General features: G+C 42.6%; 2 protein-coding genes across 2 annotated transcripts in view; one reads left to right on the forward strand and one right to left on the reverse strand.

Annotated features, from left to right (window-relative positions):
• The window catches only part of ANKH (ANKH inorganic pyrophosphate transport regulator), a 142,383-nt gene extending 135,031 nt beyond the window's left edge, over window positions 1–7,352 (reverse strand). Inside the window, exon 1 of the mRNA XM_067730404.1 lies at window positions 6,889–7,352. Within this exon, the coding sequence (XP_067586505.1) occupies window positions 6,889–6,984 (96 nt within the window). The 5' untranslated portion in view covers window positions 6,985–7,352. The remainder of the gene's footprint in view (window positions 1–6,888) is intronic.
• A 283-nt stretch (window positions 7,353–7,635) lies between these two features.
• LOC137221148 (uncharacterized) lies at window positions 7,636–13,440 on the forward strand. The gene is made up of 2 exons (XM_067730406.1): window positions 7,636–8,333; window positions 11,724–13,440. Exons 1-2 carry the CDS (start codon window positions 7,682–7,684, stop codon window positions 11,756–11,758), a joined length of 687 nt encoding a protein of 228 aa, XP_067586507.1. The 5' UTR covers window positions 7,636–7,681; the 3' UTR covers window positions 11,759–13,440.
• The last annotated feature ends 764 nt before the right edge of the window (window positions 13,441–14,204 follow it).

Below are 14,204 nucleotides of genomic sequence, written 5' to 3' on the forward strand. Positions count from 1 at the left end.
AAGTCTGCTAATTTCCCTATCCTGTGACTCTATTCTCATCTTTGCAGACGGGTGGTATCCACTTTGGGGACAGGAGACTTTACAGAGAATGAGGCAGGGGTGACAACCTCCAGATAAGAACTGCCTCTATGTGGTTTACTGTTCATCGCCACGACCACAGACTCACCGCGCTACTGCAGGTACTGAGTACCCTGCCGTACGTTATCACAAACTGCAGTGTGCAATCAGGCATCTCGCTCTGTGATGCTCTGACTGCAAAAGTGTTTCATGTATGTTTTCTCAAATAGGACCTGATTTGAGAGCAGAGCCTGTGTCAAATCTGGCAACACTTCCCTTATACAAAGGTCACTTACCTGACATTGACTCTAGAATCTCTCTAGAACAGAAACCAAAATAGGGCAGGGCAGGAGAGCTAGTTTAACAAAGTGTATACACTTTTTTCGCAAGGAAGACCTCCAAAATTGTTTGTTCTTCATTTTTTCATGGATTTCTAATGGATTTTAGTTTGGGGGGCCCAGAGCAGATCCAAAGCAGAAAATTAAAAAGCAAGTATTCAACATGTATTAGCTATTTTTATTAATTATTATTTTTATTTTCTCGGTCGGTGCCAAACTCTTTGCTAAGTATTTTGAGTATCACCTGTCAGTGGATATCCTGTCAGCTGACTGCCAGTACAACCTTCACACGCCACCAAAAAAATGCTCGTTGAGTTTTGCATATAGTATTTATCTAATATGGTAGAGAAAGGTGCAATATAGATTTCTTGTACTACAAAAAGAAAAAGAAAACCAGTGATCTGCATTTTAAAGGATGAGCTTCAGGGACTTCCCTGGCGGTCCAGTGGTTAAGACTTGGCCTTCCAGTGCAGGGGGTGCGGGTTCAATCCCTGGTCGGGGAGCTAAGATACCACATGCCTCGCGGCCAAAAAACCAAAATATAAAACAGAAGCAATACTGTAACAAATTCAAGAAAGACTTTAAAATTGTCTGCATCAAAAAAAAAAAACCTTTAAAAAATAAAAAGGATAAGCTTCAGTTATCAAGGAAATGCACTCACAGAGGTAGCTCATATCTAGATAATTCTGCAATAAAACAGGGTTTTCTATATTTCTATGACATTGCCACATCAACTAATAAAGTCATAGGTGTTAAAAAAACACTGGATTTAATTTTTTAAATGTAGATATGACCCAAGTCACTCTGGTGTAAGTTTAAAGAGGTTTATTTATTTCAGAGCAAAAAGACATGGGAACCAATTACTGGCCACTAATATAAAACTGGGCTTGTCACATCAAAAAAGTGAGATGATGCTATAAACGATATTACTTGGTACGCTTTTAAAACTGCTTTTAAAGAATCAGATGTATAACTAGAAAGAGATTTAGATATCGTCTTGACGTAAGAAGTATTTGATTATCTTTTGAAGGAGATGCTTGGGAAGACGTATTCTGACAAAGTAGTAGTTAGGCTGGTCATCAAACCACCTCAATAAATAAATGAGTAAAGAAACAAACCGCAGAATTATACCTCTGTGGCTCTAGAAATAATCTACTTACCTAAGTGCAGTGAAAGAGAGGTACTTTAAACACAGATGTACATCTAAAGAAAACTGGGAAACACAGTGGAGAAGTGAGTATCAGTTGGACTAAGGAGGTCACGGTGTCCTTGACTAAATACGGACTGCCAGTGACCTCATTTTCTATGTATGAATGAGAAGCTGAAACAGGCATCAAATTATGCTAGGCATAAAGCCCAAGGCAGTCAGAGAAAACACATTATCTACTTATTACACAGAGATGCTCACTGAAACTTTATGTTGGAAAAAACAAACAAAAACCTCAGCATTTAAACAACAGGGGAATATACAGCAAAGGAAATTACTGTATGCTCATGCAATCACATATTATACTGCTATTTAAAATCACAGTTAAATACTTTTAAGTGATATGGGAAAAATGCCTCTGTGTTCTGTGAAATATATATATATATATATGTACACACACATATGTATATCCTCATTTATGTAAAAAAAAAAAAAAATTGGCAGGAGATACCCAAAACATTAAAGGGGTTTTTTCTTCAGAGTCGAATTAGAGGTATTTTTACTTTTTTCCTCCATTTTTTAATATGTAACCAAACTTTAAATGGTATATGTTACTTTAATAATTAGAAAAAAATAAATGTTGTTTTGAGATTTAGTCCATTAATATAGAATAGATTGGAGGAGAAAAAAGTCTCTCACCGACCGTTACTTAGAAACTTAACCTGGGATTTACTTTTCTGTCTGTAAGTACTTTGGAAAGTGGAACATACAATGGACACATTTGTTATTACTTAGGGCAAGCTCTGCCTGGGGAGGTCTCTTCCATCACTTAGTGACCTTGGATGACGAGTCCCTGCCCAGTAGTGGCCAGTGCCATGCACAACATTCACTTAAAAAAAAAAATTCCTGTACCTCCTGGAGACCTTTTTTTTAAAGGGGGGTGAGGTGGGGGGCATTCCTCTACTTAGTAGATGAGGAGAACATTTATTAAGCTACTTTTCCTGGGCTTCTCTCTCTCTCTTTTTTTTTCCCCCATTTTGTGATGTTAGTAACTTGAAACCCTCTTATACTGTGGAAGCCTAACTCTAGGTTTCTTAAGTTAGAAAGGAGGGCTGGGGAAACATGAAACATTCCTATTATACATCTTACTCTAGTAATCAACAATCCATATGCAAAACTATTCGTTCACAGATAAATCCCTTGGGTCTTTGATCTATTATATTGGACCCAACCAAATTCAGTGATTCACTCAGGGTTACCTGAAAGAACTCAATCTCGTGAGTGTCAAAGAGTAGACTGCCTGGCACTGAGCAGAACACATGTCTTCTGAAGTGAGAACAACTTCAACTGTTTCTCTTTCAAGTCTTCACAAGAGCTGTCCTTAACATTTTAAGTGTCATTAGGTACCTTATAAAAAAAAGATCACTGATTTATTCTATATAATTTGGTGAACTTGGCTTTTAAGGAATTCAGGGACTTTGTACCAAGTTTAATTTTAAACAGAAATCACAGTCCTTTGAATATGGTGAGATCAAATGGACATTTGCAGACCCTTCTGAAGAAATACATTGTATTTCTTCAACCTATCTTCATATCTTCCATCTTTCTTTAGCAATCTATATTGCTCTAATGATAAAGACTAAGTGATTTCTAAATAATTTTGTGAAGTGTCAGTTGTTTCTTATCTTTTTTCCTCTCTTTTAACCAAAGGCTATGCCAACCTTGCCAAAATAAGACACAGCATTGATTTAATTAATTATCTGGATAATTTGGCCCTTCTTACATGACCCTCTTGGTCACAATCTCCCTTTTCTGAGAAGCCTCGTTATGATTGGCTTACATCTGTTGAGTCTTTAAAATTCAAACTATGACAGCTAAGATTACATTTAAGCCAAGGCTGGAACTCCGAAAAGCCAGAACTTACTTCTAAATGTCTAAGAACTGCTGGGGGTGGCTCTCAGTGTGCAAGCAGAGAGCAGAGTGGCTAAGGGCCAGGAGGATATGGCTGGAGCCCCGGCTCTGGCCTGCACTGCCTATGTGAACTTGGACAAGGGCTTTAACATGCCTAGGCCTCTTATTCTTTCCTCATATATAACACGTGCTGAGATGTTATAAGCACATACTAAGTGCTCGATGAATGGAAGCAATGAATACTTTTGCTTCTCAATCTGTAAAAATAGAAATAAAATGCTAATTCCACATATACTGCAACTATCATCAAGTGTTCTACACACCTAAAGGGTTCTTCAAACATTGTTTTAGTTTCTGCAATAAGGGTGTATTCTCATTTCTTCCATGGTGCCTATGCTTAATATTAAAAAGCAGGTCATTTTATTCCATACAGCTTTTTTTTTTCCTTTTTTCAGTGTAGAATTCAACACTTGCCTCCACCCCCAAATTACGGCCACCATCAAAATTGAAAAATGTGATGATAGATTTCATTAGAGTAAATATTCCATAATATTTGGGTTTCTTCCCTAACTGGCCTATAACATTACAGGGAAAGCTCTACATAACGGATAACGTTCATGGAAAACATGAGGAGGCCCTGGACGGGCTGTTACAGGCTTTGTCACAGCAGCCCCACACGTGACACTAATAGCTCTGAGATAATGTGTAATGCCTTCACACAGTCACATGTGCTGCTTATTTAAATTTCAGTGGAATCTTGCCTATAGCAGGGTTTTCATTTTAAAGGTTCTGTCCACATTTCCAACAGAAACCACAAACTGAGATGTTTATTATCATTAAAAAACACCTCATCTAGGGAACATTTACAATGATTTCAGTATCCTTCTGTTCTTGACAAGTTAGAGACTTAAAAGCTAATGAGCTATTTTATTTTTTAATTTGGGGTTTCTTCATCATCTCGAACACCCGTGAACCAGGGACTGTTTTGACCTTTGGACTCCCATGTCACCTAACCTACTTTAGAATTAGTAAATTACTGAAATGTGAATCATTGTTCACTCATAGCAAGGTATAATATACACCTGCCCACTCTGAAAGAAGAACGGTAGAAACCTACGTGTGTCCATCTGTCCATAGAACATGACAAGACTCCACATCAAGAGCTGCATACTTTCAGAAGTCTACCGTAGACCCGTATTTGTATATAATAGGTTCACTGTTCCTCCTCTTTATTGTGCCTCAAAGCAGTTGGGGTAAAATGTTCTTTTGTTCATGACCCACCTATGACCAGGTCACTCTTTAGCTCACACTGCAATTCTTTCCCTCCAGTTTAACAGTAAGAAAAAGTAAGTTCTGTTCTTTGCACCCTGCCCCATTTTGCAAAATTATCATCTGATACTGGAAGGCAAAGCAAGGTTCTGGAAACATATCAATTTCTTCCCTCCATCTCCCCACCCCTAACTCTGATAAAATATCTCTACCACCAGGCAGCGTGTAGGCTCATAAATACACTGGTGCTTAAGGGATAAGGACCTCAAAGGACACTTACTGATAAAACTTGCTTCGGTGCAACAAGACGACTCTTCCAGCACTTTGCTTATGTCACCTATGACAAGGAGCTTAGCAACGTCTCAAGGATGAGTGTGAATTACTAGACCCACTAGGATAGACCACCTGTGTAGTCATCTTTTATGTCTAGCTTCCCTTTTGTGACCTCAGGGAGACCCCTTTCTTTACACTCAAATCAAATCCTTAGTTATATCACCTTGCATTAAATCAAGGCAAATGTGAGGCAATACTGTGGTATGTTTCAGGCCATTTAATTATGGCAAAGAATACTCATTTCTTCCAGTTATCCCTATAATACACACACACACACACACACACACACACACACACACACACACACACACACAGCTGCTACATTTCAGGGAGAAGCGATCAGGTGAGCAGCCTGGGCTTTCTGACAACCTTTGGGGCAGCTCCAATTAGATAAGCTTTAAAACAGTAAAAGGTTGAAGTGAATACACAGCACTTGACGCATCTAAAATGTGCAGTGTAATAAATTCAGGCCTAAAAACCTTTCCAAAGATTAGAGGAAATGCCCAAAGTCACCAGTTAATTATGCAAAAAGGGAAGGTTCTGGGGGGTGGGGGTGGAGGTGGAGCAACAGAGGAGCCCTTGGGAGACCCTGGGGAGGTGCTGGCAGAGCAAAGTGGCAACAGAAAAGATATAATATTTCATCGAAGGAAATAAATTGGCTTACTAGCTAGACAAAGGTCTTCAGAGGCTATGCTGCAATACATTGTGAACACCTGTCAGCAATAAAATTCGAACTAAAAAGTAGCTTACAAGGTGGGCTAAGTATTTGGGAGATAAACAGTTCCAATCAATCAAAAGTTCTGAGCACAGAGAGACAAATGCAAGCAGATATTCATCAAAAGGAGGAGTCAAATGAACACCCTTACGAAAAACTGTTTGGTTTTTGAAAACTAAAGGTGCATCAAGATAGGTGCCTTTTCTATACAAACATCCTTTGAGGTCTCTTGACTTCAAGGAAAAGAAATAAGAGTACTACAACGTCAGGAGCTGCTCAATCACATGCCGGGGCCAGTTCCGACCCCTGCCCATCAAGGTGACAGGCTGCTGCCCTCTTCCCCCAATCCTCTTCCCGGCCTTAAAAATGCAACTGCATCCCGCCGCAGGCCTGCGAAAACGGGCCGCACAGGCAAAGTGCGGAGTACCAGTGCCCCGCTGCTGGAGAGGCTGCAGCGCTCGATTTGCAATGACGCCACATGGAGAGAAATGGGGGAAAACATGAAGAAGAAACAAGGATGAGAAGGCAACAAACAAAAATGTGCTCCCCTTCTTTAGTGGTGCAAGACGGAAAGAAAGGAAAAAAACAAACAAACCCAAACTAGAGATGGCCAATGGTCGGCTTATCAGGACACATATGGGACGCCTCTAATCCATACATGAGCTTAAAAAAAAAAAAAAAGTACCTGGGAAATCAACTTGGACACTTTCTAATACAAAATTCTCCCCATGATCCCATCACCACAAACTCGGGATAAATAAAAACCCCAGCACTCAAGCTATTACAGACTACAATTTACTTACAAACCAGATGTTTACATAATCACAAATTACATAATACTCCTGTGCACTAAAAATCCTTCTGTAAGTGAAGCTCCAAACCCTCCGGTCTTTTAACGTTTTCCAGGGAGAGCTGGAGAAGTCTGCGGAAGAACTGGGGGGAGGGGGAAATGGAATGCTGGAAAGTCATTGACAAGCTGTCAACCCAACCAAATGTTCCAGGATAAAAAGAGACTCGGAGCAGGTGACTCTCCTCTGTCCCCATCCCCTGCCGCACGGGCGTCTAAGGCCAAGGCAGAGGGAGCAGGGCGCAGGGTGCGGGGCGCGGCCGGGGCTTACCTGCTCCCCGAAGTCGATGGCTATGTTGGTGATGCCCAGGGGCACCAGGAACCGGATCAGGGGCCAGTAGTGCGTGAGCGCCGGGAATTTCACCATAGTCCCCGCCGTGGGCGGACCCCACACACATCTGCCGCCGGGAGGAGACTCTGCCGGGAGGCGCGGGCCGAGCAGGCCGGGCGGGGGCGCGGGCGGACTGAGGCCGGGACCGGCCGGGTCTCAGGGCGGCGGCGGCGGCTCCTCGTCGCGGCTGCGGCGCCCTCTCCGAGCGCAGCTGCTCTAGCAGGAGATCCGCAAGCTCAAGTCCATCCCTGCTGCCCTCCCACACAACAAAGATCTGTCGGGAAAAAAAAGAGGAGGGACGGCGGCGGCGGCAGCGGCGGCAGAAGGTTCCGCTGACAGCGGCTCCATTATAAGCGCTCTGGGGCCCGGAAATAAATAACCGCGCGCACGAGGCGCCGCCGCCGCCGCCGCCGCCGCCGCCGCCGCCGCCGCCGCCGCCGCCGCCGCCGCCGCCGCCGCCGCCGCCGCCGCGCAGAGGAAATCAGGGGCGGGCGCGGAGGCGCGGACAACGCCGGCGGCCAGGGGGCGGGCGACGGGCTGGGGAAGGGGCCGGGCCGGGCGGGCGGTGCCCTCCTTCCCTCTTTCCCTCCGCCGCCGCCTGCGCTCGGCGCGGCCGCGGGGGGCGCTGCGCACGCACAGGCCGCGGAGCCGCCGCCTCCGCCGCGTCCCGGCGGCGCTGGGTGGGACTCGCCGCGGTGCCCCTTGTCGACCGAGGGGCGGCGGCGCGACGCTGATGGGGAAGCGGGCCGGGGGCGGCGCGTGGCCCGAAGCCCGAGGGCACCGCGCGGGGAGCCTGAGGGGCGGGCGCACCCAGAGATCCGAAGGCCCCGGGGCAGCCCGGGGTCCCTGGCCGGGCCCTGTCGCCCGAGCCCCGCGGGGCTCGGGCCTGGGGTCCCCGCGCTGTCCGGGGACCGGCCGGGGCGTGTGGGAGACTGGCCGCCAGGGCCGGCGAAGTGAGCGCGGATGCGCGAGGAGGGCTCGGGGCGCGCTGGGGCCGGGAATGAGCGGGTTTGGGAAGCTCCCACTGCCCGCCTGGCGGGCACCGCGCCATACCCCATCCCCGGGTGGCCGCCTCGAGGCAGGCGGGGACGTGAGGAGGAGATCGCTCCGGGAGGGGACCTGCTTGGGGCCCACCTGGACAGCTGGGGGCCCGGGAGAGATGGAGGCGTCGCTCTTGGCGGGCGCGAGAGACCGAGAAAAGGAGCATCTCTCTCAGGGTGTCCAGGGGCGACGGGGACCGCATCCCGGAGGTAAATGCGAGGAGAGCCGCGGGGACCGTCCCCTCAGGCGCCCAGGCTGGGCCGGCCGGCCTTCGGGGTACCCAGACGAGCCTCCAGCGGACTCTGCCTACTGTGAACTGAGATTCTTCTCAATGCACCGCTATTGTAAGCAAGAACAACCAAACTCGAAAAGTCTCTTTTCAATATAGAAGGAGAAAGAAAAATCGGTTTTACAATACTTGCCCCAGTGATTTCAGGGTTAATAATAGCCATGCTGAGTGTTTTACCTAAACTGAAGAACAGTACGGCAGGCAGCAAAGCCAGCATCCATCTCTGCCCCAGCGCGCTGTGACCAGAGGGTCGAGGCCGCGAATGAAAAGCGCCTCAAGAAGGGAGAGAGTGCGTGAACATCATTGTACCTAAAAGGAGGGTAAAAGAAGGCCTCGTGTGCAGGTCTGAATTCACTGATGTGTGACCTGGAGGCTCGCAAAGGTCCCAGGACTTAGAAGGAGCTGTGCCCGGTTTAATGTTCTGCCTCTGGAAATTAATGATTTTTGAAGGAGAGGTCGGCAAGTTATGTAGCGTGTCCTGCTTATATTATTTTGAACTGCCCCCTCACAACGCATCTTTTAAAGTTTACTGAGCATAATAAATTCGTTTATTATTAAAAGTAATAAAGTGTGCACCCAGGAACGAGCCTATTACCTCACATTTCGCAGTGTAAAAGTTGTGTTCATAGTAAGCATGAGATCTCCACCTCCTGGGTTCAGGTATTTCACAATTATTAGAAAATATTAAATGTTTTCCATATTTTATGCCTTTAAAAGACCTTTTAAAATTCCAAACAGAGCAAGGCCTTGAGAAATAGGAAGCTAATTTACCTCGTAGCTCAAATTACATGCCCTATAATTAAAATGAAATTCTGGTAATTATTTATTGTGTTAGATTTGTCAAATAGTATTATTTAAGCGATGTCCCAGCAAAACAGGAAGTTCTTGGGTACAGGACTCTGCTCAATAGCAAGTTCCTGAAAGGTGTGTTTTAATATAGTTGGATCTTGTTTTAAATATACCGAGACAGCCTATTTAAAGGAATTCTCAGGGAAGGAGTTTTTTTCTAGAGCAAATATCACCTTATGGTTTATCCATTCTGTCGACTAGCAATTTTACTCAAAGCAATCTCATTACACTGACCTTTGTCTTGAATGTGGGGTTGATGAGGTTCTCAGTAGACCTTCAGGAAGCCCGGTTTGCTTTGGTTGGTCCCTGAACAAGCGCCAGCCTCATTGCTGGTGCTGATACAAACGCACACCTTGGTCTTAAGAAGGAACGGTGAGAAAGTTCCAGTGAATCAATGAGAGGTCATCATCCTTGTTTGAGTATTCTAAGTGTGGTTTTGTAAAATAAATGATTTAATAGTGTCATCTTTGATTCTGGCAAAAAGCACTTTTTAGGTTTGAAAGGGCTTTGCATTTCAATCACACGATGGCAATGTGGAACTGAATGGAACAATTAATTACTTTTTTTTCTGTCAAAGTTTAAAAATCTGATAGATTTCAAAGGGAGTTTTGGACCTTTCTCTCTCTCTCTTCCTCTTTTTAACTTAGCAGTTGTTTGAAAAGATAACTCCATAATACAGGTGATGGTAATGAATAGGAAGTTTTCTAAATTACCCGGAAGCCAAGAAGAGATCACAAAGTCATTTAAATTAGATTCAGAGAGTGTTATCTTTCAGAGGGTACAGCTTTACTTTCAATGTACAAAGTTTTTAGTTTAGGTTTGATTGCTTTCAGCCAAAGACCATTACAAGATCTACAGACTTTATATTCAACAGTGTGAGAAAAAATTATGTACCTACAGGAAAAAATGCTGGAAAATAATATGCTCAACTATTAACAGTGGTTAGTTACAGCTGCATAGTGTTATTTTCATTTATACTTTTCAGTATTTAACACAATGGGCCTATATAAGTTTATAAAAAGAAAAAGAGAGTTTTAAAAAAATATTTACAAAACTTCCTTAGAAGTACAAGTTAGCATTGATTTCAGAGCATGGAAAAAAATTACTCTTCCCAAAACAATTTCATAGATGACTAGCAATATACTATGATTTTGTTGCCTAAAATTATTAATGCTAAGTTTTGAACACGCTAATGTGAAAAGAGAAACTAAAAGTTACATATGTGTCTGATTTACTTTTTTCTGTAATTGATCATAAATGAATATGTTCAAGTTACCCTCAAGGAGCTTCTGCTTCAAAGGACAGAATGGAAGGTCATGTTTAAGATCATCCAATTCTACAACTCTACAACTCAGTGTTCTTGATTTGAGGAGCCCAATGGGATCAAATTGGAAACATAGCAGTGGACTTGGTCTGGAAGCAGTTGCCCTAAAGATTTGTGTAAGATTGACTTCATAGAATTATCTACACTGGTCACACAGAATTATCCCATATCATGTATTTAGTATAACCAACTTATTTAACAGATAGTTTTGTTTGTTTGTTTGTTTTTTGCGATACGCGAGCCTCTCACTGCTGTGGCCTCTCCCGTTGTGGACCACAGGCTCCGGATGCGCAGGCTCAGCGGCCATGGCTCATGGGCCCAGCCGCTCCGCGGCATGTGGGATCTTCCCGGACTGGGGCACGAACCCGTATCCCCTGCATTGGCAGGCGGACTCTCAACCACTGCACCACCAGGGAAGCCCTAACAGATAGTTTTTATGGAAGATTTAGTCCCAGATGTTGGTGTCCAGTTTTGAAATGATCAGTAAGATAGAGTAGAGTAGACTCTACTCCAAAATAGAGTAGACTAGATATAAATTCAAGCCTTGTGGTCCTACATCTGGGCCTAGTGAACTGTTACTACATGGCTCACTGTGAATGCAGTGAGGGGGAGCTTCTGATTCTAGATTACTTAATTGTGTTCATATAAATATTGTCCTATTTCATGAAGTCATGATTTCTGCCCATATCCAGGCTTCCAGAGAACAGAAAGAGAAGTTGTTTCCTTCCCCAAAACTGCAAGTTTTACTTTTGCCATCTCTGTGTCATTCCAGCCCAAAGCCTAGTTATAATTTGCTTGGCCTAATTATCAAACCCAATTTTATACTCTCAGCATATCTCAACAGTTGGAGGTAGGAGGTGAGTGGCATGGGTAAATTATCCTGAAATCGAACATTTGCTGTAGATAAGCTAGAATTTGCTAGTTCAATTCTGTCAAGAGTTCTAGTTCTCCAGACTTGTGGTTGCCAAGAGGACGGGGGGTGGGGGAGGGATGGATTAGGAGTTTGGGATTAGCAGATAAAAACTATTATATGCAGAATGGATAAACAACAAGGTCCTACTGTAGAGCACAGGGAGCTATAATCAATATCCTGTGATAAACCACAATGGAAAAGAATATGAAAAAGAATATATATATATATATATAACTGAGTCACTTTGCTGTACAGCAGAAATTAAACACAACATTGTAAATCAACTATACTTCAATAAAGTTTTTAAAAAAGAGTAATAGTTCTCAATTTTAATAAATTCTTTAATAATATTTTTAAAGGGACCACACAGATGCTTCAAAATGTTGTGCTGTAAAGAGGAATGGAGAAGATTTCTACATACTAGTATGGAGTGATCTGCAGAATATTTTGAAAAAAGCAAGGTGGCAAACCATGAAATGGTATGCTATTTGGGGGGTAAAAAGAGAGAGAAATATGACTATGGCTCTGTGTGCCTGTGTGTATTTACTTATATTTGTGAAAAGACCACTGGAAGTATAAATAAAAATTATTCAAATGTTTATCTATGGGGGAAGAAGAAAGAGACCAGCGTGGAATAGGGACAGAAGAAGAATTTCTCTGAATGTACCTTATTATCTAATTTTGGCTTTGGAAACATTTATGTTTTACATGTTGAAACATAAAATTAAAAGAAAATAATTATGGACAGCAGATAGATAAATCTCATGCATTTTTTTGTTTGTTTATTCCTCTTTTATTCTGAGAAGAGGATTTGAGGCAGATTTAATCAGAGTACAGGTGTATGCCTTATGCATTTTATAAATTTTGATTTTTCTATAATTGCTAGGGAATAAAACATTCGGGGAGCCCCTTGCCAGGTCAGTTATGTAACCTGATGGCATTGTGTATTGGTAACTGGTAACTTACTCCTACATCTGAAAAGTGACCTGAAAAACAAAAGTAAGTTTTGGGGTGGATTCTGCTCTTGCCACTCAAAACACCATCACCACCACCACCACCTGACTTTCAGGATTCTATAGGGATTCTTCATATAGGTGAGCATCTGATGATTTGCTGACTTATATTTGGCTCCTTATGGTGAAACATACAAGGTAAGTGTGTATGTAATTCACCCTGACTCCTCAAACCTTAGGTCTGGCAAATCTTAATGAGTAGAATGGAATGGAGGATGGAACCGATGAAAATGTAGCTACTTTTCATTTCCCTTTTTTCTCTTTCTCCAACTTCTGCTCTTGCTTTTTTTTTTTTTTTAATGACCAGGATAACATAAAATGTCTGTAATTATAAGCATTCCTCATTTTATTGCCCTTCGCTTTATTGTGCTTGACAGATATTGCTTTTTTTTTTTACAAACTGAAGATTTAAGGCAACCCTGTGTTGAGCAAGTCTATCAGTGCCATTTTTCCCCATTTTTTCAACAGCATTTTCTCACTTCCTGTCTCTGTGTCACATTTTGGTAATTCCCCAAATATTTCAGACTTTTTCGTTCTTATTATATTTGTTATGGTGACCTGTGATCGGTGATCTTTGATGTTACCACTACAGCTAGCTGAAGACTCAGATGATAGCATATTTTAGCAATGAAGTATTTTTCAATTAAGGTATGTACATTGTTCTTTTAGCCATAATGCTATTGCACACTTAATAGACTACAGTGTAGTGTAAACACAACTTTTTTTTTTTTTTTTTTTTTTTTGCGGTACGCGGGCCTCTCACTGTTGTGGCCTCTCCCGTTGTGGAGCACAGGCTCCGGACGCGCGGGCTCAGCGGCCATGGCTCACGGGCCCAGCCGCTCCGCGGCATGTGGGATCTTCCCGGACCGGGGTACGAACCTGTGTCCCCTGCATCGGCAGGCGGACTCTCAACCACTGCGCCACCAGGGAAGCCCTAAACATAACTTTTATATGTCCTTGGAAACCAAAAAATTTGTGTGACTCACTTTATTGCAATATTCGCTTTATGGTGGTGGCCTGAAACCTAACCGAAATTATCTCCAAAGTATGCCTATAAATACAATTAATAAAGCTTAACTTTTTATTCTCGCTACCTATCCAAGGTCTATTTACTTTTACAAGCACTTTTAAAATATCATTAAAATATCTCACAAAGATATCCTGTGTAATTCTAGCTCATTTGATAATTTCTCTTCTGTTTTATATTTTGACAATCGGAATGAGAACTGCATTAGTCTTTACTTCTAGTTTGTAAGTCTGACATCGGCCACAAAATATTAAATTTCCTGAGGCTGGGAACTATTTAAGATATTATTTCATCTGGTTTCACCCTCTTATTTCTCACCTCCACCCCAGAACAATAATAGACATTAAATAACACATTTTGAATTGAGTTTTCCATAAGCTTTTTTTATGTTTAACCTCCAAGTTGACAAGTGTATTATCCTTTCTGTTATATAGTTAATACTGACTGGACATCCTTAGCATTTGGGTGATAGAAGTAGAAATCAGATTTTCCAGCTTCTCAGACTTTACCATCCAAGAGAAGAGGTAGGCAAACAACACTCCTTTAATTGTTATTGCATTTTAATAAAATCTATTTTTCCTTTGCAGTGTTACTAATTATGGTAGAGTAGGTATTATTTGATTAATTAATCAGGCAAACAAGTAGTGCACAGTCGTCTTCACATTAAGTACATAGGTTATCCCTAAGTTCCTCTACCTCCACCAGAGCATTTTTATCCTAGAAAATGTTCCTGATTTCAAAATGGTATCCTACTACTTATTTACATGATTTTTCTTGTGACTCAGTAGATAGACTGGTTG

Source organism: Pseudorca crassidens, chromosome 3 (assembly GCF_039906515.1).
Source record: "Pseudorca crassidens isolate mPseCra1 chromosome 3, mPseCra1.hap1, whole genome shotgun sequence".
Lineage (NCBI taxonomy): Eukaryota > Metazoa > Chordata > Mammalia > Artiodactyla > Delphinidae > Pseudorca > Pseudorca crassidens.